The sequence below is a fragment of the Urocampus carinirostris genome, chromosome 1, assembly GCF_059441175.1.
Source record: "Urocampus carinirostris isolate Australia breed hairy pipefish chromosome 1, RoL_Ucar_1.0, whole genome shotgun sequence".
In the NCBI taxonomy this organism is placed as follows: Eukaryota; Metazoa; Chordata; class Actinopteri; order Syngnathiformes; family Syngnathidae; genus Urocampus; species Urocampus carinirostris.
In genome coordinates, this window is record NC_142349.1 from 69,460,395 (window position 1) to 69,486,083 (window position 25,689).

A 25,689-nucleotide genomic window follows, 5' to 3' on the forward strand; every position below is an offset into this window, starting at 1 on the left:
CAAAGAACTCAGAGAACTCCAGACATAACAATGCTTTTATAGCTTCAATTTGAGTACAACCCAAGAGGCGGCGGAGATCTGACGTCTCAACAAGGAAGATGTTGTCGTACCCTTATTAGGACATGTTGTTCGCCTCAGTTTGCTCAGAGGGACCTTGCAGGTCTCATGCCCTTTTAGGGAAACTCAACTGTCTTGCCAAGGACCTTCTCGAAATGATGTCAACATTCCCTCACTACTGTAAGCAAGTCTTTCTACATTTCTAAATGTATGCAACTCTATTCTACAAATGCAAGTCTATTTTCCACAACACCTCCACTTTAGTCGCCTCTTACGACACACAGCGGACCATGGTGGGAGAATTATCTTACCTCTCACAAGGAGAGGGCCCCTCACCACAGGGCAAAAGGGTGCTTTTTTTTTTTGCTATTTATTTCCCCTTTATTTTCATTGTTATTTTATGTGTGTGTCTTGCTGTCAATCATCCTTCTTGAGGGATATGACCAAGGGAGATAGATAGAAGCTTATTTCGAACCTGACTCCCGCCTGTCCCGTTTTTGCTCCCGTTTGTCTCCTGCTACGACCTGTTTTGATCCAGACCACGTCTTCTCTCCCGTCCCGGATTCCGACCCATTTTTGATCCCGACTACGTCTACTCTCCCGTCCTGACTTACGACTCGTTTCTGACTCCGACCACGCTTTGCTCTACCAGTCCCGGCTACCGACCAGTTTTTCCGTCCCTGAAACCGCTATCACTCACTAAGATCCACTTCTGTACTCGGATCACAGTCCGAGTGTGAGGCGACTTGCTTCCTGCATCCAGCAAACACCGGATCGTGGGCGCAGCTCTACCTCTCTCTTTTAATAAAACTTGTGGTAAACGTTACGGAGATGGGTCCTGTTTCTGTTCTGGTCCTGACATTACCGGTACAAGGATTTTACCTGTCCACCAAACGTGCTAGTTTTGTGACTACTGGATTACCGGTACAAGGATTTCACCTGTCCACCAAACGTGTTAGTTTTATGTCACTACTGGATAGCTGGAAATAATGAAAGATAATTACAATATCATGATACTGCAATAATGAAATTAACACGGTTTTGTGATGCTATCCGAAGCAGCTATATTGTAATAAAATAGTGCAATTCTGGCAACCTTTCATGGATAGACACTTGTACAGTCGTGTTTAATAGAAATTATGCCTCTGGTTGATCAGTAAACAAAACGACTTTCTTTTAGTTTCTTAAATTTAATATTCGTCCCGGTTACCATGGTGCCCAATTGCCCATGTGGCGCCAGCTGCGGCTTGTTGACGGATTGGCTTTCCGTCTATTTAAGCTCAGTGCTCTCACTCTTCCTCTGTCAGTCCGTCAATGAACCTCTACCCAGCAAGACGTGGGTTTTGACTCAGTCCTGTTTCCTGTTGGTATTTCCTGTCCGGTATTGTTCCAGTCTATTTCATGTCCTGTTTAATATCAGTTTCCAGTATTGGTACCATCTATTTTCGTCCTGTTTATTATTCTCTCCAGTTTTCGTTCTCGTCTAGTTTGTCCTGTTTAATTTCAATATCCTGTTTCATTATCAATCCTGTCTGTCCCGTCCTGTCCGGTATCGACCCCATCCGTCCGATATCTACTTGGGCAATTGGTATTGATCTCGTCGGCCTCTGGCTTCCTATCATTTCACGCCAGACTGTTGCCTAACGTGCATGACTCCTCATTTACCGTAAAATAAAAGGCTTGTGTGAGAAACGTCACGCGTTTGGGTCCTGATCTGGTTCTTGTTCATGACAATACTGTGTTTTTTTTCTTTATATTATTGTGATCTCACACATTATTGTGATAATTGTTATGTTATGATAGTGGGGTTTGTGTATCGTTATAACAATAACAGCTAATGTTTAGCTAAACCTGTCATATTTGGTATTCATGCTAAAATTAGTGTATGCTGATCAAGTCCAGTTTGCATGAACATCAGGCTGTCATGATGACTCATTACATTCACCTGTGCCCGTTTGTTTGGCGCCAGCTGCTGCTGGCTACCTGATTGGTTCCTTGCCCTACTTAAGCTCAGTCCTTTCACTCGCCTGTTGTCAGTCAGTGAGTGAACCTCTGTTTCCACAAGGCAAGCATTTTTGACTTCTGTGGGTCCCGCTTTGTCACCTGTTTCTAGTCGTCCGTTCCTGATACGCCCGTCTTTTTTGACCCCGACCACGTTTCGATCTCCCGTTACGGTTAACAACCCGTTTTTTGACCCCGACCACGTTCTGATCTCCCGTCCCGGCTAACAAACTGTTTTTCCGTATCACTACACTACGATCTCCCTCTCCGGAAGTTCCACTTCCGCATTCGGAACACGTTCCGATCCTGTGAAAGGCTTGCCTCCCACGTCCAGCGAGCACCGGATAGCTAGCGCTGCCTTTCCTCTATAGTTCAATAAATATGTGAGTAACGTTACGCTTTTGGGTCCTACTTCTGTTCTGGTCATGACACAGACAAGAAAAGCTGATTGACTGATTCACAACTACGATAAAATATTTATAATACCAGTAATATTTTTTCCGTTTTCACAATGGAGTCATGAGTTTGGATTTAGACAATTTAGGTTGTATAATTATTTTCTTCTTATTAAAACTAGAATGCACTATTTGCTATAATTGGTACTATGGTTGTAAAAAAAATAGAAAATGAGAAGAAAAACAGTTTTAAATTAGTAGAGTGCTCGTCTTGGGATCAAGAGGTTGCAGGTTTGATTCCCGGGTCCTCCGTGTAATATGTCAAAGTGTCCTTGGGCAAGACATTGAATCCCTAATGCCCCCAATAAGCAGGTAGGCACCTTGCATAGCTGAGTGGTGTGTGAGTGTGTGTGTGAATGGGTAAGTGTGAAGCACATTGTAAAGCGCTTTAGGAGGTCTTCATTGACTTGAAAAAGCGCTATATAAATGCGGACCATCCACCATTTACATATAAATTCTGGAGCATTGGCATTTCTTTGTGGCTTCTGGAATTTCATTTCTAAAGTAAATAAAAAAATAATGTTCCACAAAGTCAATCGCAAAACTTCTCTGCTTTTAACTTTTAAGCCTTGGGTTTATGTATTGCCCAATCTCCTGTACAGTCACCGTGCATTTTTTTATCCTTTGAGTGACAGTAATGCTTTTCATAAATAGCAACTAGCCTTTGTTTGGACTGCTTTTCATTTACTGTCGAATGCCATACGTTCCATTTATCGCATATGATGTTAGGTAATAGTTTGTTTCCTTATTTGTCCTTCACAACTTTGAGAAATGATTGCAAAAAAGGTATTCATGAGTAGGAACTGATAGATTTGACTTGCTAAACGTAGAATTACAAAAAAAAATGAACCCCATACCTGTCAACCTGTACGATTTTGCCGTACAAAGTACGTTTATTATGCATTTTAAGACGTTTACGAGGTACGAGAAAATTTGTATGGAAAAACGAAAATTTGTCGATTATGGGTACCATCCGGTGTACACCGACTATCACGAAGCAGCAAATTAATCAAGTCAGAGTTCGCCGCGGAAGCCTCTATCTCAGTATTGTTTTTTTTCGTTGCAAACAAAGCGAGCGGTTTGATGCTACTGTGCGCATGCGTCTGCTGCCTAGGGATTTCCCATCATGCATCCTTCCGTGGTAGTTGTGTAGTGAAAAGAAGTCCGTCTCTTTTTAGAGAACTGGCTTTTTCGGGACAACTCATTAAAGAGAGCCGGCTCTGAAACGGCTTACTTGATTTGATGCATTATATTATGAATTATTGTGTTGTATAAAGAAGTTAAGGAAAAAAAGCTTAATGCTTGGAAAATAGTCACAAATAAATTACATAACGGATGTCCCACTGTAATTTCACATAATACTAACATACCTGTCAACTTGTACATTTCTGCCGTACAAAGTACGTTTATTATGCATTTTAAGACGTGTACGGCGTACAAGGAAATCTGTACGGAAAAACGCAAATTTGTCAATTATGGGTACCGACTATCACGAAATGGCAAATCAATCAAGTCAAACCAGTTCGCCGCAGTAGCCTCTATCTCGGTATCGTTTTTTTCCGTTGCAAACGAAGCGAGTAGTTTGATGCTACTGTGCGCATGCTTCTGCCGCCTCGGATTTCATGTGGTAGTTATGGAGTGAAAGGAAGTCCGTCTCTTTTTAGAGAACCGGCTTTTTTGGCTCAACTCATTAAAGAGAGCCGGCTCTCAAACGGCTCACTTGCTTTGATGCATTATATTACGAATTATTATTGTTGTATAAAGAAGTTAAGAAAAAACGGAAGTATAAAATGAGAAAATGAAAAAAGACAGGTTTGTGGTTATGCCTTTAATCCGTATATTCCCAACAATAATTTAATGCAGAAAATGAATTCATAATTTGAATAATAAAATGTATTATTTTACTGAATTATATTTGCATGTATTTTTTCCTTCTACAGTGATTATTATTATTATTTTGTATTTTCAGGTATGAAACCCCATAAATTGAGAATGTTGGAAAAGACGAAACCTCAGCATCAGGCATGTCGAGATCGAAGGTCAGGTAGTGGTCCAGGGAGGCGGCGATGCTTGGTCGACAGGAACCAAGATGGAGGAGATTGCCGTGGTGGCAGGATCCACAGCGGGTGACGTTGTCCGTGGCACAAGCGGAGCAGGAGGTGAAGGTAGTGCCGACAACGCAGGGAATGGCACCCTGACAAGTCGGCTGTTCCATCGGGCAGCTGCAACTTTTGACTTCTTCGGAGAAAGATCCCAAGATGCCGTGGTCATTGCAGTAGAGAAGTGACTGAGCCTTGCTTAACCAAAAGCTGAGCGGCCTGCACAAAAAATCAGAAATTTGACTTTGAAGTTTGAATGTCATACCTTTTTTACACCAGCAAAACAGAAGAGCAGCTTCAGCGACAGACTGCTGTCACAGTCTTCTTCCACGGACAGACTGAGGAGATCATTTCTTTCTCATGCCATGAGGCTCTTTAACTCCACCCGGGGGAGTAAAAGCCCACATTAAACCCCACCCCCATATTTGCTTGTTACCCTATTTTTATTACAGTGTGTATTCTCCGTAGCACTATTTAAATACTCTATAGCAAACAATATATTGGGTATTTTTGTACTCCATATCCTTCTCTCTCATCTCATCTCATTAGCTGCACCGCTTATCCTCAGTAGGGTCGCGGGGGTGCTGGAGCCCATCCCAGCAATCATCGGGCAGTAGGCAGGGGACACCCTGAACTGGTTGCCAGCCAATCGCAGGGCACACAGAGACAGATGACTCGCTCACTCATTCACACCTAGGGACAATTTGGACCGGCCTATCCATCTATCTATCCAGCTTATCTATCTATCCAGCTTATCTATCTATCTATCTATCTATCTATCTATCTATCTATCTATCTATCTATCTATCCCTCTCTCTCTCTATCTATCTCTCTTTATCTATCTATCCAGCTCTATCCATCTATCTATCCAGCTCTATCCATCTATCTATCCAGCTCTATCCATCTATCTATCCAGCTTATCTATCTATCCAGCTTATCAATCCATCTTATCTATCTATCTATCTATCTATCTATCTATCTATCCATCTCTCTATCCCTCTCTCTCTCTCTATCTCTCTTTATCTATCTATCCAGCTCTATCCATCTATCTATCCAGCTTATCTATCTATCTATCTATCTATCTATCTATCTATCTATCTATCTATCTATCTATCTATCTATCTATCTATCTATCTATCTATCTATCTATCTATCTATCTATCTATCTATCTATCTATCTATCTATCTATCTATCTATCTTTCTATCTATCTATCTATCTATCTATCTATCTATCTATCTATCTATCCCTCTCTCTCTCTATCTATCTCTCTTTATCTATCTATCCAGCTCTATCCATCTATCTATCCAGCTTATCTATCTATCCAGCTTATCAATCCATCTTATCTATCTATCTATCTATCTATCTATCTATCTATCTATCTATCTATCTATCTATCTATCTATCTATCTATCTATCTATCTATCTATCTATCTATCTATCTATCCATCCATCTCTCTATCCCTCTCTCTCTCTATCTATCTCTCTTTATCTATCTATCCAGCTCTATCCAGCTTATCTATCTATCTATCTATCTATCTATCTATCTATCTATCTATCTATCTATCTATCTATCTATCTATCTATCTATCTATCTATCTATCTATCTATCTATCTATCCCTCTCTCTCTCTATCTATCTCTCTTTATCTATCTATCCAGCTCTATCCATCTATCTATCCAGCTTATCTATCTATCCAGCTTATCAATCCATCTTATCTATCTATCTATCTATCTATCTATCTATCTATCTATCTATCTATCTATCTATCTATCTATCTATCTATCTATCTATCTATCTATCTATCTATCTATCTATCTATCTATCCATCCATCTCTCTATCCCTCTCTCTCTCTATCTATCTCTCTTTATCTATCTATCCAGCTCTATCCATCTATCTATCCAGCTTATCTATCTATCCAGCTTATCAATCCATCTTATCTATCTATCTATCTATCTATCTATCTATCTATCTATCTATCTATCCATCTCTCTATCCCTCTCTCTCTCTATCTATCTCTCTTTATCTATCTATCCAGCTCTATCCATCTATCTATCCAGATTATCTATCTATCCAGCTTATCTATCTATCTATCTATCTATCTATCTATCTATCTATCTATCTATCTATCTATCTATCTATCTATCTATCTATCTATCTATCTATCTATCTATCTATCTATCTATCTATCTATCTATCCCTCTCTCTCTATCCCTCTCTCTCTATCTATCTCTCTTTATCTATCTATCCAGCTCTATCCATCTATCTATCCAGCTTATCTATCTATCCAGCTATCTATCTATCTATCTATCTATCTATCTATCTATCTATCTATCTATCTATCTATCTATCTATCTATCTATCTATCTATCTATCTATCTATCTATCTATCCATCTCTCTATCCCTCTCTCTCTCTATCTATCCAGCTTATCTATCTATCCAGCTTATCTATCTATCTATCTATCTATCTATCTATCTATCTATCCATCTCTCTATCCCTCTCTCTATCTATCTATCTATCTATCTATCTATCTATCTATCTATCTATCTATCTATCTATCTATCTATCTATCTATCTATCTATCTATCTATCTATCTATCTATCTATCTATCTATCTATCTATCTATCTATCTATCTATCCATCTCTCTATCCCTCTATCGAGTATTTTACATATTAAGAAACCTTACACATATCACAGTTCACTGATCCCTTTATTACCACGGAGGTGAGGGCACCACTTCCTGTGGTGTGTCTTGGGCAAGTACAACCTGGCAGCATCCATCCCTCTCCAGGATGTTTTTTTTTTTGGTAGGGGCTTGCTCCCCAACATGAAAAGGATACAGCACTAGTTTCCATGGTTACCAGTAGCAGGAGAAGCCCTCCGATTTTAATCAGATACCTTTATCCTCTTGATAGTTGTTTTTGGGTGAAAAGCGTCATCCTGCTCTTCAGAGATGTAATTCTTTTTTACGTCAAATTACAGATTTTGGGGCACAGCCCCAAAAAAGATGACCGAATTGACATAAAATACTAAAATGCTTCGCTTCTATTGTTCATTTCTATATCGTTGATTTCAGTGAAGACGCTTACTGTAAAGCACAGGTGTCAAACAGGCGGCCCGGGGGCCAGATCAGGCCCGCTAAGGGATGGAATCCGGCCCGCGAAACAACACTCAGAGAAGCGCAAGAGAAAAACAAGCTGCAATATGTCCATTTGATGCTGCCGAAGCCAGGTTCCTCTCACAAAGACGCTGTACTTATGTACTTATGTATTTATTTCTCTCTCTCTCTTTCTTTTCCACCCCTTTTCTTCCACTCTGTCTCCATCTCTCTCTCTCTCTCTCTCTCTCTCTCTCTCTCTCTCTCTCTCTCTCTCTCTCTCTCTCTCTCTCTCTCTCTCTCTCTCTCTCTCTCTCTTCTCGCTCTCTTTTCCACCCCTTTTCTCTTTCACTCTCTGTCTCTGTGTCTCTCTTTTTCTCTTCCTTTGTCCCTCTTTTGTCTCTTTCTCTCTCTGTGTCTTTTTAACTTCTTTTGCTCTAACTTCCTTTTCTCTCTTTTCTGTTTCTCTCTACTGACCATTCGCGCTCTCTTCTCTCTTTTCTCTCCGTCTTTCTATTTCTCTTTGGATTTCTTTCTTCCGCTCCCTTTCTTTTCCCCCTCTCTCACGACTTTTTATCTCTTTTGTTTCTCACGCTTTCTCCCTCGCTCTCTTTTTCTTTCTTTGTCCCGCCCTCTCTCCTTTTCCCTCCCTCTTTCTCTTTTATTTATCTCTCCCTTTCTTTCTATTTAATCTACTCGTCCGGCCCCCGACAGAATGTTTGTTCTATCGTGTGGCCCCCGAGTTAAAATGAGTTTGACACCCCTGCTGTAAAGCTTTAACTGCCGTTTTGCAGTTATAAACAAGGCATGTTGATTATTTATTCAAGCCCAGGTTAGCATAAGTTACACCAAATATCTCATGTACACATTTTCCCAATATACAGGCTGTCCGCATAAAATTGGAAGTCCATGTATATGTTTCTGTGAAGGGATGCTAGCTGTGTCTGCAAATCAGGCGAAAATTCAGACACCATTTTAGCAGGGCAACAGTTGCCCAAGGTTTGACATGCAAAACGGGCCATGTGGAAATTTGTCAAGGTGGCCGTTTTGGATGTAAATCCCTCAGAATTCTGTATTATGTAAATAATTTGTTTTTATATTCCTAAATACAAAAACAATCTTTCAAGTCAAGTCAAGTCATTTTTATTTGTATAGCCCTAAATCACGAAGAGTCTCAAAGGGCTTCACAGATTATTACGCCATATTACACAGACTATTTTTCAGCCGACGAGAAGAGTAGGTTATTCATATGCTATGGAGTAGAAGTGAGTTTTAAGTTTAGATTTAAACATTTCCACTGAGGTTGCGGTTCGGATCTCAGGGGGAAGAGCATTCCACAGCACCGGTGCCCGGATGGAGAACGCTCTCGAACCAGCAGAACAATTCTTTGCTCTTGGGATCACCAGAAGACCGGCACTCTCAGATCGTAGGCTTCGGACCGGGACATAGGGGCTGATTTTGTTGTTGGCCGGGTCTCTGGTTCTGCGGATTTGGTTGCTGGCCTGGTCGCTGGTTCTGCGGATTTTGTTGCTGGCCGGGTCTCTGGTTCTGCGGATTTTGTTGCTGGCCGGGTCTCTGGTTCTGTGGATTTTGTTGCTGGCCGGGTCTCTGGTTCTGTGGATTTTGTTGCTGGCCGGGCCTCTGGTTCTGCGGATTTTGTTGCTGACCTGGTCTCTGGGTCTGCGGACTTTGCGGTTGGCCGGCATTTTGATTCTGCTGATTTTGTTGCTGAACTCCGCTCTGTTTCGGCTGCGGTCCAGTCTTCTGGTTCTGTTGAGGGCCTACTTTCTGATTCAGTTGGTTTTGCTGAACGCCATCTTTGACACGTCACACAGAGTGACTCAGTTAAAAATGTAGGTGTCATATTTGACCCTGATCTATCCTTTAAAACGCATGTAAAGAAAATTACTAGAACCGCTTTCTTCCATCTTCGTAACATTGCTAAAATCCGTTCAATACTGTCTCAGTCGGATGCGGAAATTATAATTCATGCGTTTGTTACCTCCCGTCTCGATTACTGTAATGCACTACTCTCTGGTCTCCCGAAGTCTAGAATCAAGTCTCTTCAGCTGGTACAAAATGCCGCAGCGAGGCTTTTAACTAGGAAAAAAAAGTCCGATCACATAACACCGATTTTGGCTAACCTGCATTGGCTCCCAGTTAGCCTTAGATGTGATTTCAAGGTTCTCTTAGTATTAGACAAAATCATACATGGACTTGCTCCCTCATATCTTTCAGATCTGATGTCCCCCTATGTTCCGGTTCGAAGCCTTCGTTCTGAGAGCGCCGGTCTTCTGGTGATTCCAAGAGCAAAGAAGTGTTCTGCTGGTTCGAGAGCGTTCTCCATCTTGGCACCGGTGCTGTGGAATGCTCTTCCCCCTGAGATCCGATCTGCAACCTCAGTGGAAATGTTTAAATCTAAACTTAAAACTCACTTCTACTCCATAGCATATGAATAACCTACTCTTCCCGTCGGCTGAAAAATAGTCTGTGTAATATAGTGTAATAATCTGTGAAGCCCTTTGAGGCTCTTCGTGATTTAGGGCTATACAAATAAAAATGACTTGACTTGACTTGACTCACACATACACACATAAAACAACGTTTCAATAATCAGTCTAATGACATCTCTTGTACGTTTATCAATCTTATATTCTTTTATTGTGAAGTCGTGCTCATGTGTGCTGTTTTCCCTGACGTATAATAAACTACGCCCACGTTGTGGGCGGGCTCTCTCTTTTTCTCTTTCAACCAACATGGAAGACGTGAGTACTTTTGCTCCTGGTATCACAATTTAGTTTTTAACAATATACGTATTTTATCTGTGTAAATACGGCCACCAAATAGTCTTAATAATGACTATCCCTGACAAAATTCTATCCCGGGCTAAGTTCCGCAAATTGCACCCAGCACTGCCGGAAAGCCGTGACAATTCCATAGCCCGAGGGTTGTGAGAATGGACAGAAATAAGTGACGATGAAACAATTGGGAAAAATATGGACATTTTGATAGTTTGCTGTAGCTTTTAACACGGTTAAGACAGAGCGGTCTGAGATAGGAAAAAGGGTTGGGGCAAGGGTGAACTGAGGTGAGAGTGGAGGAAAAATAAAGACAGAGAGTGGCAAGGGGTTAGCGAGGAGAGATGGAGCGATTGGTTGTGGCAAAGGACTGTCTGGGAAATTAAGGTTCTCTGTAAACAAGCGCCAGACTGTCAGCACAGGAAACGACTTGATTAGAGCTTGCCATGCTATGTAGTACCTCACTCCACTGCTCGTAACTCGACATCTGTCCCACACTTTCAAAAAGTTCTGTCTTGGTTACTTATGTCCTAGCATTTCTGCTTCAACCCTATTTCCCATTTCCTTTTCCAATTGCTTTATTTCCTACACCATTTGCTTTACTTTTGTGTTTCCGTGACACGGAGCCGTCAATCTTTGGGTTTTTTCCATGCTTTGCCTCATGCACAACCCTGCGGCTACCATGCAAGGGCTGCATGGGTAGAGGTTGTTAAAATCGATCACACGTACAATGTCAGGTAGTACTTTAAAATGATACTATGGGAGTTATTGCAAATGGCTTCGGATTTAGTGTAAAGGGGTTCATAGCATATAACAGTTGATCTTCCAGATAAAGCTGTGCACCAACAATTGCATTTACTGCATATGTTACGGGAATAGATAGATAGATAGATAGATAGATAGATAGATAGATAGATAGATAGATAGATAGATAGATAGATAGATAGATAGATAGATAGATAGATAGATAGATAGATAGATAGATAGATAGATAGATAGATAGATAGATAGATAGATAGATAGATAGATAGATAGATAGATAGATAGATAGATAGATAGATAGATAGATAGATAGATAGATAGATAGATAGATAGATAGATAGATAGATAGATAGATAAGCTGGATAGATAGATAAGCTGGATAGATAGATGGATAGAGCTGGATAGAGAGAGAGAGGGATAGAGAGAGAGAGGGATAGAGAGAGAGAGGGATAGATAGATAGATAGATAGATAGATAGATAGATAGATAGATAGATAGATAGATAGATAGATAGATAGATAGATAGATAGATAGATAGATAGATAGATAGATAGATTGAAGGTATCGTGCCCAACACTGATAATAAAGCTGGTAAATCAAGATACTTCATAGTCAGTGCTGCATTTAATTTTGTACTCAAAAGTTTGGAAGTTTTCCCAGCCTGACAGGATGGCAGAGGAACAGCTTTGATTGAAATACATATTGTTTTATGTATTCAAAATCAGTTTTTTACCACTAGAAGTAATGGTATGTCCCTTAAATATGTTTTTCAGGTTGTACCTATTTTCATCCCGATTGCTGTAAAAATAACAAAAATGACAATTAAAATAAAATGAAATGAAATGATCTGCATTGTGAATTTCCCTGCGGGGATGAATAAAGTATCTATCTATCTATCTATCTATCTATCTATCTATCTATCTATCTATCTATCTATCTATCTATCTATCTATCTATCTATCTATCTATCTATCTATCTATCTATCTATCTATCTATCTATCTATATAGCGCTTTTTAAGTCAATGACTTCCCAAAGCGCTTTACAATGTGCTCCACATTTCCCAATAGCGGCCTTGCAGCCATGTAAGGCGCTAATCTGTTTATTGGGGGTATTCGGGGTTCAGTGTCTTACCCAAGGACACTTCGACATGTAACAGGGACAAGCCGGGATTCGAACTGGGATCCCTTGATCCCAAGACAAGCGCTCTACCTCCCGAGGTACTGCCGCCCCTAAATGGGCAAAAATCTGCTAGTGGAACAACATTTGTCCACCTTTTTAGCAAAACAAGAAAATATAATTGAAATCAACAAAATGATGAGCAAATTTTCTACTTTATTAGATTTCTTAAAAATGTTTTGTTAATGCAGTCTTAAACGGATATATCAAACAAAATAGGTTATTTAATATATTTCCCTCTACTACCTCCATGAACCGCTAATTAGTGTGAAAGAAGGAAAGTCATAGTTATCTGTTCTCAGGGTTTCTTCATTTTCCTCATGTTACGGTTTGTGAGTTTTACCTTGCCTTCATGCAGGTTTTAGATCAGGGGATGGTGTTTTTTTTAGTCTGTGGTTTGCAATAAACTGTGGTCTGTGCAGCCCTTGTGATTAAGGGCGTCACAAATAAACTTGACTTGACTTTAAGTTTCATCCACAAAAATGCAAAAATTACCGTATTTTCCGCACTATAAGGTGCACCGGGTTATAGGGCGCACCCCGAAAAATAGTTTTTGGTCCTATTTTTGACATACATAAGACGCACCGGATTATAAGGCGCTACAATGGGAACGTCGACAAAACAGTCAGATAGTTCAGTCAAACTGATTACCCCCTTAACATTCCCAAAGCTTGCAAAGACGCAAATACGTGTCGAGAACACGTGCGGATGCGGTGTCCGTACGATGTCACTCAAATGCATCGTTCCATCATTCGGAAGGTTAAAGTCTTGGGATTCAAGAAATGCCAACCATTCCTTAGTTTCTATTTTCTTTTTCGCACGCAACTTTACTGTATATATGACAATAAACACTTGGAATTGAGTTTAATTTAAAAATAGACACTCCATTCCATCCATTATATGCACCGCTTATCACAGAAACATCGAGTTCAGTCTGAAACAAGATACAGGGATAATATATATAGCCAGAGTAGCTCACCGAAGTCGTTGTGTTCATAATAATGTGCAGCCGTGGTCCTCTTATATCCGTGAGTTTAGTAAATCCAGGAGAATAAAATATTTACAAATACAAAATAGTAAAAAAATGCTTTCTGTATGCCGTCAGCCTCGTGCTATACGCATTCATCTTTTTCGGCCAATTGCGGGCTTTGTTTTGCCGTTCAAGCCAATGCCAGCCTGTAACTGATAAAAAAGATCCACCCCTTGACCTCCGAATCTCTTTTGCCAAGAGTGATCGATTCAACTGATGATTGACACGTCTTTTTTGGCCAATTGCAGGCTTTGTTTTGCCGTTCAAGCCAATGCCAGCGTGTAAATGATAAAAAAGATCCTCCCCTTGACCTCCGAATAACTTTAGCCAATAGTGATCCATTCAAATGATGATTGACACATTGGTTAGCCAATGAAGCGCCGGTAAATAAATCCCAGCATACACTGCGGACTACTTGGCGTTTGGGGGAAAATCTAGTCGGCGGCTGCAAGTTAGTTGGAAATCTTTGCAATTTCAAAATCGATCCATAAATAAGGCGCACTGTATTATAAGGCGCATGGTCAGCTTTTGAAAAAAATAAAGGCTTATAGGTGCGCCTTATAGTGCGGAAAATACGGTACACAACCTTCAACCCCAAAGTGAGTTATAAAATGACAGTTTCAAAGGTGAGGAAACTTACCTTTCTCGAGGGAGACTAATTCGAGGTTGTTTCGGACATCGTTTGCTGAGGGTGAACAGTTTCCTGATAATCTTCTGGGCTTTACCGAGGATCAAGGCCGTGCTGGACTCGAGATGAGCGTAGCGCTTTTGGAGGGGTAAGTCAGCTGACCAGTACTTGGCAATGGTGGAGACATTCAAGAATTGGTCAGTGGGTAAACCTTTCAGGAAGGCTTTAAGTTCATCTGCCAATAAAAAAGAGAAGAAAACGAATAATTAAATAGAAATATTTTTTAAAAGTTTTTAATTCATTCAATGCTTGATGGCTAGATATGTCAATAATCCATGTTAACTAACATCGGACTGCAGTACCACCTTTTCAATAAGTGCACACTTTTTGCATTAGAGCACAGGCGTCAAACAGGCGGCCCGCGGGCCAGATCAGGCCCACTAAGGGATTGAATCCGGCCCGCGAGACAACACTCAGAGAAGCGCAAGAGAAAAACAAGCTGCAGGTTGAAATACGTCAACTTGATGTTGCCAAAGCCAGGTGCCTCGAACAAAGACACTGTACTTGTATTTCTCTCTCTCTCTCTCTCTCTCTCTCTCTCTTTCTCTCTCTCTCTCTCTCTCTCTCTCTCTCTCTCTTTCTCTCTCTCTCTCTCTCTTTCTTTTCCACCCCTTTTCTCCTGCTCTGTCTCTTTCACTCTCTATTTCTCTCTTTTTCTCTTCCTTTGTTGCTCTTTGTCTTTCTCTCTCTGTGTCTTTTCAACTTCTTTTGCTCTCACTTCCTTTTTTCCTTTTCTCTCTTTTCTCTTTCTCTCTTCCTACCCTTCACGCTTTCTTTTATCTTTTTTCTCCTTCTGTCTTTCTATTTCTCTTTGGATTTCTTTCTTACTCTCCCTTTCTTTTCCCCTCTTTTTTATCTCTTGTTTCTCACGCTCTCCCTTTTTTTTTCTTTGTTCCGCCCTCTCTCCTTTCGCCTCTCCCTTTCTCTTATTTCGTTACCTCTCTTTTTCTTTCTCTTTAATCTACAAGTCCGGCCCCTAACAGAATGTTTGTTCTATCACGTGGCCCCCGAGTTAAAATGAGTTTGACACCCCTGCATTAGAGGATTAATACATATTGTTATCAGTGTCAGGACCAGAACGGAGACAGGACCCACTTGCGTAACTGTAAAGTTCAATAAGTGTTTTCATCTGAATAATTCTGCCCAACAGAGAGTTTATATCTCGAATATCTCTCACAGTAACGTTTCTCACAAGTTTTATTAAAGGAAAGGGGAAAGGCAGCGCCCACGATCCGGAGTTCGCTAGGCGCGGGAAGCAGGTCGCTCTGAACGCAGAACAGTGACTTCCGTGGCGAGCGATGGCGGTGTCGGGAACGGAAAAACGGGTCAGTAGCCGGGACAGGAGGGCAAAAACGTGGTGGGGGTTGGAAGCGAGTCGTAAGCCAAGAAGAGTAGACGTGGTCGAGGACAAAAAAGGTCGAAAGCCGGGACAGGGAGAGTAGACATGATCATGATTGAAAACAGGTCGAAGCCCGGGGGACAGACAGGAGCAAAAAACAGGTTGGAGTCAGGGTCGAAAAAAAAAGGCTTGCCTAGTGTAAACTGAGGTTCGCAGATGGACTGACAAAAGGGCATCAGTAATCATGACAGAACTGTTCATTCCATTCGTATCTTACTTGTCAACTGTTTTACAATTTAGCTTGTAGCAAATTTCGGTCTACTCAATCATTAATCTTGAATTTTACACCAAACGTCATAGTATAACTGTCAGGACCAGAATGGAGACAGGACCCAATTGCGTTACATTTCTCTCAGTTTTATTGGAAGAAAGGAAACGGTTGCACCCACGATCCGGTGATCGCTCGACGCGGGAAGCAGGTCGCTCTGAACGCGGAAGTGGGACTTCCGTGGCGATTTTGTTTTTAATTCCTTTAAAAAGTCTCATTGTGTTTATTTTTTCCGAGCTGTTACTTTTTTTCTTTTTGTGCTCTATTTACTTTTTTTCTTTTGTTTCTTTGTTTTCTTTTTTTCTGTTTTTTTTTTCTGAATTGTTCCTTCTTTTTTCTCTTCCTTTTGTTTCGTTTTTCTCAGATTTTCACTACTATTTCATTTTGGTATTTTTTTCTTTTTGTTCTATCCCGCCCTTCTTTTAAGTCATTTTGTGCATAGTTTTACATAATATTTGGTCACGTTGGGATGAAAGAAGCAAAAACAACCTGAAGAGCCGTTTAGGACCCGAAAGAGCCGGTTCCTTTTAGTGAGCCGAGCCGAAGAAGCCGGTTCTCAACCAACTCTACTAACTTTACTTAACTTCGTTCTACTCTGACTCGACTATGAAATACCGCATTTAGGACACAATGTCAGGGGAACCCGTGTATTTTTACCTTCATTCACTGTAACTTTGACTTAATTCGCTTCTTAATTAGCAATTTCGAGCCCTGATTTTTGTGAGCTGGCTAGATTTTCTTGTGCGCGGAAAAGTTCTGGGTAGCTTTGAGGGAACACTGCCCGCGACCCAACCCAAATTAAGCCAAAAAAATAAAATAAATCGATTGATGGACTCGTGGGCAGCACGGCAGCGCAGTGGTTAGCGCTTGTGCGGCACAGTTCATGTCATGGGAACCTGTCGTGGGTTCAAATCCAGCTCCAGACTTCCGGTGCGGAGTTTGTATGTTCTCCCCGTGCTTGCGTGGGTTTCCTCCGGGCACTCCGGTTTCCTCCCACATTCCAAAAACATGCATTTCAGGTGAATTGGCCGGTCCAAATTGTCCCTAGGTGTGAATGAGCGAATGAGTTGTCTGTCCCTGTGTGCCCTGCGATTGGCTGGCAACCAGTTCAGGGTGTCCCCTGCCCATTGCCCGAAGATGGCTGGGATGGGCTCCAGCCCCCCCGCAACCCTAATGAGGATAAGCGGTGTAGCTGATGAGATGAGATGAGATGAGATTGATGGACTCCAACGATAGATTTTCTCGGGTGAAACTACAAATCCAAACGTCCCGTCAACGTGTCACGCATTCATCGCCGCAATTACAAACGATCCCGAACGCCTCGCCATATGTCGCGATGAACACCCTCGTCAAGAAGCGAGCACATTTCTTATTTACTTGTTTTTTGTTCAGCGCCGGTGACGACAACTCCACTAATCCCATTTTTCCCTCCGTGACCGTAATTCAGCTGCAAACGTGACAGACAATAAGATTGGATTCGGGATGTCTTCCGGCAAGTGTGGCAGCGCCGCTATGCCAGCTGGGAGAGATGGCGCGGAAAACAGAAGAGCCGGAGCTGTCGAGGAAGCTGCCACCTCCGTCGCTTCAAAGTCTTCATAATGCATTCACTGTGCCATCCATCACACTGTTTGCATAACAGTTAAACAGAGGAAGTCATTGCTCGACTGTCGGTAAAAATTCTCGATCGTTCATTCAAGTGGCCTCTGTTTATGAAGGGGTCGAGTGATTGATTTTTGACAAACCTACACAAAGACTTTGCTATTTGATATACATTGCCGGTAAGATTTTCATCCTGGTGATGGATGAGGAAAGAATAGAGGAGGCAGAAAAGATAGTGTTTGCATTTCCTTTGGTCAAAGACAGTGGTCCTCAAACTACGGCCCGCGGGCCGGATGCGGCCCGCCTTCCACATTTGGTCCGGCCCCCTGAACAATACCGGAAAGCTTTTTCTCATCTCATCTCATTAGCTGCACCGCTTATCCTCAGTAGGGTCGCGGGGGTGCTGGAGCCCATCCCAGCTATCTCCGGGCAGTGGGCAGGGGACACCCTGAACTGGTTGCCAGCCAATCACAGGGCACACGGACAGACAACTCACTCGCTCATTCACACCTAGGGACAATTTGGACCGGCCAATCCACCTGAGATGCATGTCTTTGGAATGTGCGAGGAAACCGGAGTGCCCGGAGGAAACCCACGCAAGCACGGGGAGAACATACAAACTCCGCACAGTAAGTCCAGTACCTGGATTTGAACCCACACAGGAGGTTCCCGAGACCTTAGGACTGCGCCGCACTCGCGCTAACCACTGCGCCGCTGTGCTGCCCCAGAAAGCATTTTGATTTTTTTTTTTCATATATGTGTATTTGTACTTGATAATAAAGTTGGACTTTTGCAATAAAATGTTCCTTAGCTATGAACTATTTTCATTATTAACTATTAGTTAGTAACTATTTTATACAGCGCAACAAGAGTTGCTGACTAACGTAAATTCCGGACTATAGACCGCACCTGATTATAAGCCGCTCCCACCACATTTTGAGAGGAAAACCGAATTTGTACTTACACAAGCCGCACCTGTATATTAGCCGCATGCACCCACATTAAAACATGTAACACAATCACAGGATTAACCCAAACCCGGCTTTGAGTCCCGCGATTGTAAATGAATATAAAGTACACAGTTTAAAAACCACAGCCGGCAAAATGAACAGAAAATGATACCGGTAGTTAAGGTTTGATGCAGACCTGCAGAGTCCGGGTACCCGTTGAAACTAATCCAAGGAAAAAAAGTCAATATTTCCAAAGGTAAGGGTGGGAAAAATATATATCCACTATTCTCCGTCGCGACAACAGGTCTCACTCACCTTTACCCCACTTCCCTTCAGCCCGCGTTTGCTCGGCCCCTCTTTTTTAATTCGCAAAACATATCAGAATAAGTGTCTCAAATAAATACATTACAAAAATATACAGGTGCAAATATTTACACATATTTACAAAGAAAGACGGTACACCGAGAGAGTTTTCAAAGCTTTAATTATAATATTATAACTTTTATCCCAAACCGTGCCTGTGAAGGGTAGCAAAACGCTACTAGCAACACGTTCGCAACACAGTAATCGGGTCTGTTAAAAATAATATACCATTCCTGTAGAAACCACGGCAAACCGTCCTCATCTTCCTCCTTATAACTGACGTCATCATAGTCGTCTTCCCCAGTATGGGAAAGAGACTTTGCCATTTAGACGTCGCCCCACGCTCCCTTAATCAAAAACACGCTAGCAACACGCTGGCAAAGGGAAGTTCACGTGCAGTAGCTGTGTTTCCTTCTTTATCGGACTGCTCGTTTGCTTTTAGCTTAAAAGCTACGTCATGTGCCTTTCTTTTTGCAATTTGCATGATGAGGATATGTCTACGCTAATTTAATTTGTGCACAAGCTAAGAAGTTGCAGTCTTCATCGGCGCATATATGCCACCAGTCTAAATCTTACCTTTTGTACTCGAACGCCGCTGGTGGCCGTTAGAAAAATTACATAAATTGGCTGCATCACTGAATAAGCCGCAGGGTTGAAGGTTTGGGAAAAAGTAGCGGCTTATAGTCCGGAATTTACGGTAGTTAAAATGTTATATTTTGGGATTTTGGTGTTGTTTTGTAAAGCAGAAAAAGTGAAGTGCCGGTATATCACCACTAGATGACATAATCTCACAGGTCAGAGAAGGGTGTTTGGGGCAAGTCTCACGGGACCTCACGTGATTTAATGAGACTTGTTCAATAAATCACTCTTAATGTCAACAAGTAAATGGTGTCGTGTGAGACTGACATTTACCATCTATTTTGCAGGTGAGATGTACAATACATTTTTACATTTAGGCACTCCTGCAATCATCACAATTGTTCTGTTACAAACTGACCCCTGATCATCAGAGAAGGAAAGTTATGTGGCCCTCAGAGAAAAAAGTTTGGGGACTCCTGGTCAAAGACATGAACACAAAACCTGGATGTCTATGTGAGATGAGCAGATGAATCACTGTTTAGCCTTTAAAAGGGTAAAAACTCTAAATGTGTCTTAAAAACTGAACTTGTCGGGACCAGAACGAAGACAGGACCCCCTTGCGTGCGTTCTTCTTAGTTTCATTTGGAAGAAGAAAAAGAGTTGTATACACAATTTGTAGATCGTTGATCATGGGGAGCAGGTTACTCAGACGCGGAAGTGGTATTTCCGTGGCGAGCGAAGGCAGTGTCGAGAGCGGGGAAAAACAGATCAGTAGCCGGGACGGGGGAGCAAAAACGTAGGCGAGTTCAGAAAAGGGATCGGAGCCGGGAATCAAACAGGAATCGATAAAAATCTGGCCCATCAACATAAAGGAACGAACTGGTGCCAACTTTGCCACGACTCAAAAACAGGTTGAGGGACTGTCAACAGTGGAGAAGGCTGTCCAGAGTTGCATCCTCATGTATATACAGTGGCTTGCGAAACTATTAGGCCCCCTTGGACTTTGTGACCTTTAGCCACATTTCAGACTTCAAACATAAAGATATAAAACTGTAGATTCAACAATAAGTGGAACACAATTATGAAGTGGAAAACACTTTATTGGATATTCTAAACCTTATTAACAAATAAAAAACGAAAAAGTGGGTGCGTAAAAGCCCCTTTACTTTCAGTGCAGCAAACCCTGTCCATAAGTTCAGTGAGGATCTCTGAATGATTCAATGTTGGTCTAAATGACTAACAATGATAAATGGAATCCACCTGTGTGTAATCAAGTCTCTGTATAAATGCACCTGCACTGTGATAGTCTCGGAGGTCGGTTTGAAGTGCAGAGAGCATCAGGAAGAACGAGGAACACACCAGGCAGGTCCGGGATACTGTTTTTTTTATAAAGGCCATGAAGTTAGTTGCTCTCTTCGATTCAACAATTCGTAAATCCCACCATTTTTAAAACTTACTTTAAGTCACTGCATTTCGTTTTTATTTTTGTAAACCATGAAAAGCCACAGCCTTTTAGAATACAGAAATACGTGTAAACGCAGACAAACAAATTATCAAAAAGAGATCATTCCTCAAGAGTAACTACTATAAAAATGTAGGTGTCATATTTGACCCCGATCCGTCCTTTCAAACACACGTGAAGAAAATTACTAGAACCGCTTTCTTCCATCTTCGCAACATTGCTAAAATTCGTCCTATACTGTCTCAGTCGGATGCGGGGATTATAATTCACGCGTTTGTTACCTCCCGTCTCCATTACTGTAATGCACTACTCTCCGGTCTCCCGAAGTCCAGAACAAGAGTCTTCAGCTGGTACAAAATGCTGCAGCGAGGCTTTTAACTAAGACAAAAAAGTCCCATCACATCACGCCGATTTTGGCTAACTTGCATTGGCTCCCTGTTAGCCCAAGATGTGATTTCAAGGTTCTCTTAGTATTATACAAAATCATACATGGACTTGCTCCCTCATATCTTTCAGATCTGATGTCCCCCTATGTTCCGGTCCGAACCTTCGTTCTGAGAGCGCTGGTCTTCTGGTGATCCCAAGAGCCAAGAAGTGTTCCGCTGGTTCGAAAGTGTTCTCCATCCGGGCACCGGTGCTGTGGAATGCTCTTCCCCCTGAGATTCGATCTGCAACCTCAGTGGAAATGTTTAAATCTAAGCTTAAAACACACTTCTACTCTATAGCCTATGAATAACCTATACTTTTCACCTGTGGTCAGTCCGTCTTGGACAATATCTCTGTATTATTTGTGATTGCAACATCCTTTGCTGTGTGGTAATCCTGAAAGGGGGATGCCACATGTGCGGTCCCTTCTCAAGGTTTCTTCATTTTCCTCATGTTGGGGTTTTTGAGTTTTTCCTTGCCCTCATGTTGGTTCCAGATCAGGGAATAGTGTAATAATATTCTGAAATAAAAGTTTGTGTAATAACCTGTGAAGCCCTTTGGATTTCTTTGTGATTGAGGGCTGTACAAATAAAAATGACTTGACTAGACTATCAAGATTCTTTACACAAGCTACCATTTATCTCTTCTTGACAAACTCACTGCACTGGAATAGACTAATGTTACACGGTACAACGATGGATGACACATAATAAGAAATCGAATGTTTTGGGGCAGAACTTTTGACATATGTGTTGCCAAAACTTTTGAGAGCCTCGTTTTATTATTGCGTTTTGTCAGTCAAAGATAAAAAACGTTTTAGGTTTTGCAAACTTCTCCCGTGTGTACCAGGCTTAAGCCTCGGCCTCTGATAAGGAATCGACTTTAGCCATCACTTGGCAAAGGAACAAACAGAAGATAGTCATTGTGTACTTTTTGGCAGCTTGAGTGAAATCGCTTTTGCTCATCTCCATTCAATATTTTGCTTACGTGCACGGTTCAATCCCAGTTTTCACTTTTTGCTTGAAAACCAGAGTTCACACAAGGATGTTTACAGAACAAATCCCAAGAAACAATACGAACAATGGATTGGCTAACGTTAGCCTTTTTAAGAAAATAGTTCAAATGCTGGTGACATTTTCCTTTTCCTCAACAGGCATCGACATTTCAGCTTATCTCCAGAAAAAATAGCATTTATTTAGTCTTCAAAGCGGATGAAAACCTAAATCGACCTATGAATAGGCGATACGACAACGCAATATCCTTAAAGGTAATCCCCAATTTCTAATCATGCAAAATGTGAGGAAATAGTACCGTAAATTCCGGACTATAAGCCGCTACTTTTTTCCCAAACTTTCAACCCTGAGGCTTATTCAGTGATGCAGCCAATTTATGTAATTTTTGTAACAGCCGCCAGCGGCGCTCGAGTACAATAAGCAAGATTTAGACCGTGGAATATATGCGCCGAGGAAGACTGCAACTTCTTTCCGACACTGAGGAAGGCGACTTTAATGGCTTTAGTTCCAAGGAGGAAGATGAGGACGGTTTACCGTGATTTTTACAAGTACGGTATGTTTTTTTTTACCAGACCTGTTTACTGTGTTGCGAGCGTGTTGCTAGCGTGTTTTGGAATAAGGGAGCGTGGGATGACGTCTACATGACAAAGTTTCTTTCCAACACTGAGGAAGACGACTTTGATGGCTTCAGTTCCAAGGAGGAAGATGAGGACGGTTTACCGTGATTTTTACAAGTACGGTATGTTTTTTTACCAGACCCGTTTACTGTGTTGCAAGCGTGTTGCTAGCGTGTTGCTACAATTAACTGCCCTGTCACAGGCACCGTTTGGGATTAAAGTTATATCATTATTATTAAAGCTTTGAAAACTCTCTCGGTGTACCGTCTTTCTTTGTAAATATATGTAACCCATGTATAATATGTATTTGCAACTGTATATTTTTGTAATGTATTTATTTGTATTTATTTTAGACACTTATTCTGATATATTTTGCATGGGCGAATGAAAAAGGAGGGGCGGAACAAACGCGGGGTGACGGGAAGTGGAACAGACAGACCTGTTTGTGGACGCGGCGGACAATAGTGGATCTATATTTTTCCCACCCTTACCTGTGGAAATATACACTTTTTTCCTTGGGTTACTTTCAACGGGACCCGGACTCTGCAGGTCTGCATCAAACCTTAAGTACCCGTATCATTTTCCGTTCATTTTGCCGGCTGTGATTTTTGGACTCTGGACTTTAATGAAGGACATTTAGTTTCAATCGCGGGACTTAAAGTCGGGTTTGGGTTAATTTTGTGTTTGTGTTACGTTTTATAATGTGGGCGCATGCAAAATCGGTTTTCCTCTTAAAATGTGGTGGGTGTGGCTTATAATCAGGTGCACTCTATAGTCCGTAATTTACGGTACATGTTTTTGCATTAAATCTTCATACATTTCATCTTTATAATCCATTTATTTTCGGAGATATTGCATTTTGAAGACAGTATGTCTCTTCTTTGTCATCCAGAGCTGTGATGTCATGGGAGGAACCCCAGCACCCTAGAAGGCTAAAGAGCGAGCCGCCAAAAAGGGGCTAACTGGCAACTAAACAAAAAGAAACAAACCAAGAGCCGCCAACGGGGGGCTAACTGAGACCGATCGACAAAAGGCGGCCGCAGCCTCGGCTGAAAAACACAAAACTGCCCGACCCAAAAACACAGTGAGGAGCTAGGCTAACCCCGAGAACCAACAACAACAACAGCGAAAAAGCAGAGACAGACGGGAACAAACATACCAAGAAAAAACTTTGCTAGAGCAGGCTAGCCGATTAAAACCATCATTGAACATTAGCAGGTACCAACATCGTACAGCAAAAACTGCTAAGGCAATACACGGCCTGGAATCAACCAAGGCACATGGCAAAACTGGCACGAACACCAGGCTATCTGCCCAGCGCTAAGAAGGAGGGAGCTTAACACTAAAGGCCTCACCACCCTGATGTAAACAGGCGGACAGCAGGACAAAATGAAATGAACACAAAGAAAAAGCCACAATCGTCTACCTTAAGAAGGCAAAGGCAAAAAAGGAATGCACGCTGTAACGGCAGCAGGAAAACAAACCCCATGCTGTGCTTTGGAGGGCGAAGCACGCAATTACAACAAAACATTCAAAATGCCCCTGTCACGGTTGCCATGGTGTTCAATTGGCCCCGCCCGTCTGGCGCCAGCTGCGGCTCGTTGACAAATTGGCTTCCCTCCTATGTAAGTTTAGTGCTCTCACTCACCTTTTGTCAGTCCGTCAACCAACCTCTGCCCCGCAAGACGTGGGTTTTGACTCTGTCTGGTTTCCTGCCTGCGTTTCCTGTCTGGTAACATTTCCGTCTAAGTTTGTCCTGTTTATTATTATCTCCAGTTATCGTTCCCGTCTAGTTTGTCCTGTTTAATTTCAATATTTTGATATCAATCCTGTCTGTCCCGTCCTGTCTGGTATCGATATAAATACAATTTTGACTCACAACACGTGGTAAGCTTCCTCACCTGGCTTTGATCTCTTTGATCTCTGGCAAAACTAACATAAAATGCGACAGAAACAAAATGAAAATAAATCCAAACAGCTTGCCAACATCATTTTTGCCGTTCCATGTATTCCGTTTCTGCCCAAACCTGCACAAAATTTTGTTATTTTATTTATATTTAGTTTCTTTTGTCTTTTATTAGCATATTTGGTATTGGAGTAATCCAAAAGTAATTGAAAGTAATCCAGTTAAAGTAACTCTACCCAAACCTGATGATAAGGGGCGGTGTGCGTCTTTTGAGGTGTCTTTAAAACGTTGAAAGAAGAATATTGTGTCAAGTGAGTATGTGTTGACAATGCCCAACTAAGTACAAAGAGCCCTTATATTGTTTTCCCACCGCGCCAAGCTGCTTTTATCTTACTTTTAGCAACGGCTTTCCCGGACTGGCAACACATTAAGAAGCAGAACGTGGGGAGAAGGGGTGGAGACCGATTTCATGCTCATTTCTGGATTTTGTGTGAGTGTAGCCTGGAAATGGTAATCTTCAGAAATATGCTGTTTCAAATCAGTTCAACTGCCAGCACAACCCCCCCCAATGATGGAAATATAAGAGTTTGGTAGTACTCGAAGAATGAGCGTACTGACGTTGTGATTATGTCTTTAAGCCAGGAGATGGGGGCAGAGAGTACCAACATTTCGACATTTCCACCTTTAATTAATTTGGATTCGAAATTAACTTGATTTTAATATTTCGGGATGTTCTGATTTTGAATCTATATTACATCAACTGCAGAAACTGTCATGATTGTCCTATTTGGAACACTTGTGGCAGCTTGATTGGCGCCAACAGGCCCGGACAAGCTGATTGGTGGCCACACCCTTCTTAAGGCCCTGTCTCCAGTTCAAACTTTGTCAGATAGTTGCAAGCTGTTGTGTTTACACTCAGTGAGCGTTTCCATCCGACTC

At 41.7% G+C, this 25,689-nt stretch overlaps 1 protein-coding gene across 1 annotated transcript in view; it reads right to left on the reverse strand.

Moving 5' to 3' along the window:
* The window catches only part of brinp2 (BMP/retinoic acid inducible neural specific 2), a 288,092-nt gene that overhangs the window by 6,704 nt on the left and 255,699 nt on the right, over window positions 1–25,689 (reverse strand). Inside the window, exons 7-8 of the mRNA XM_088349920.1 lie at window positions 14,121–14,343; window positions 4,525–4,831 (exon numbers count right to left, since the gene is read on the reverse strand). Coding sequence (XP_088206046.1) covers window positions 4,525–4,831; window positions 14,121–14,343 — 530 coding nt within the window. The remainder of the gene's footprint in view (window positions 1–4,524; window positions 4,832–14,120; window positions 14,344–25,689) is intronic.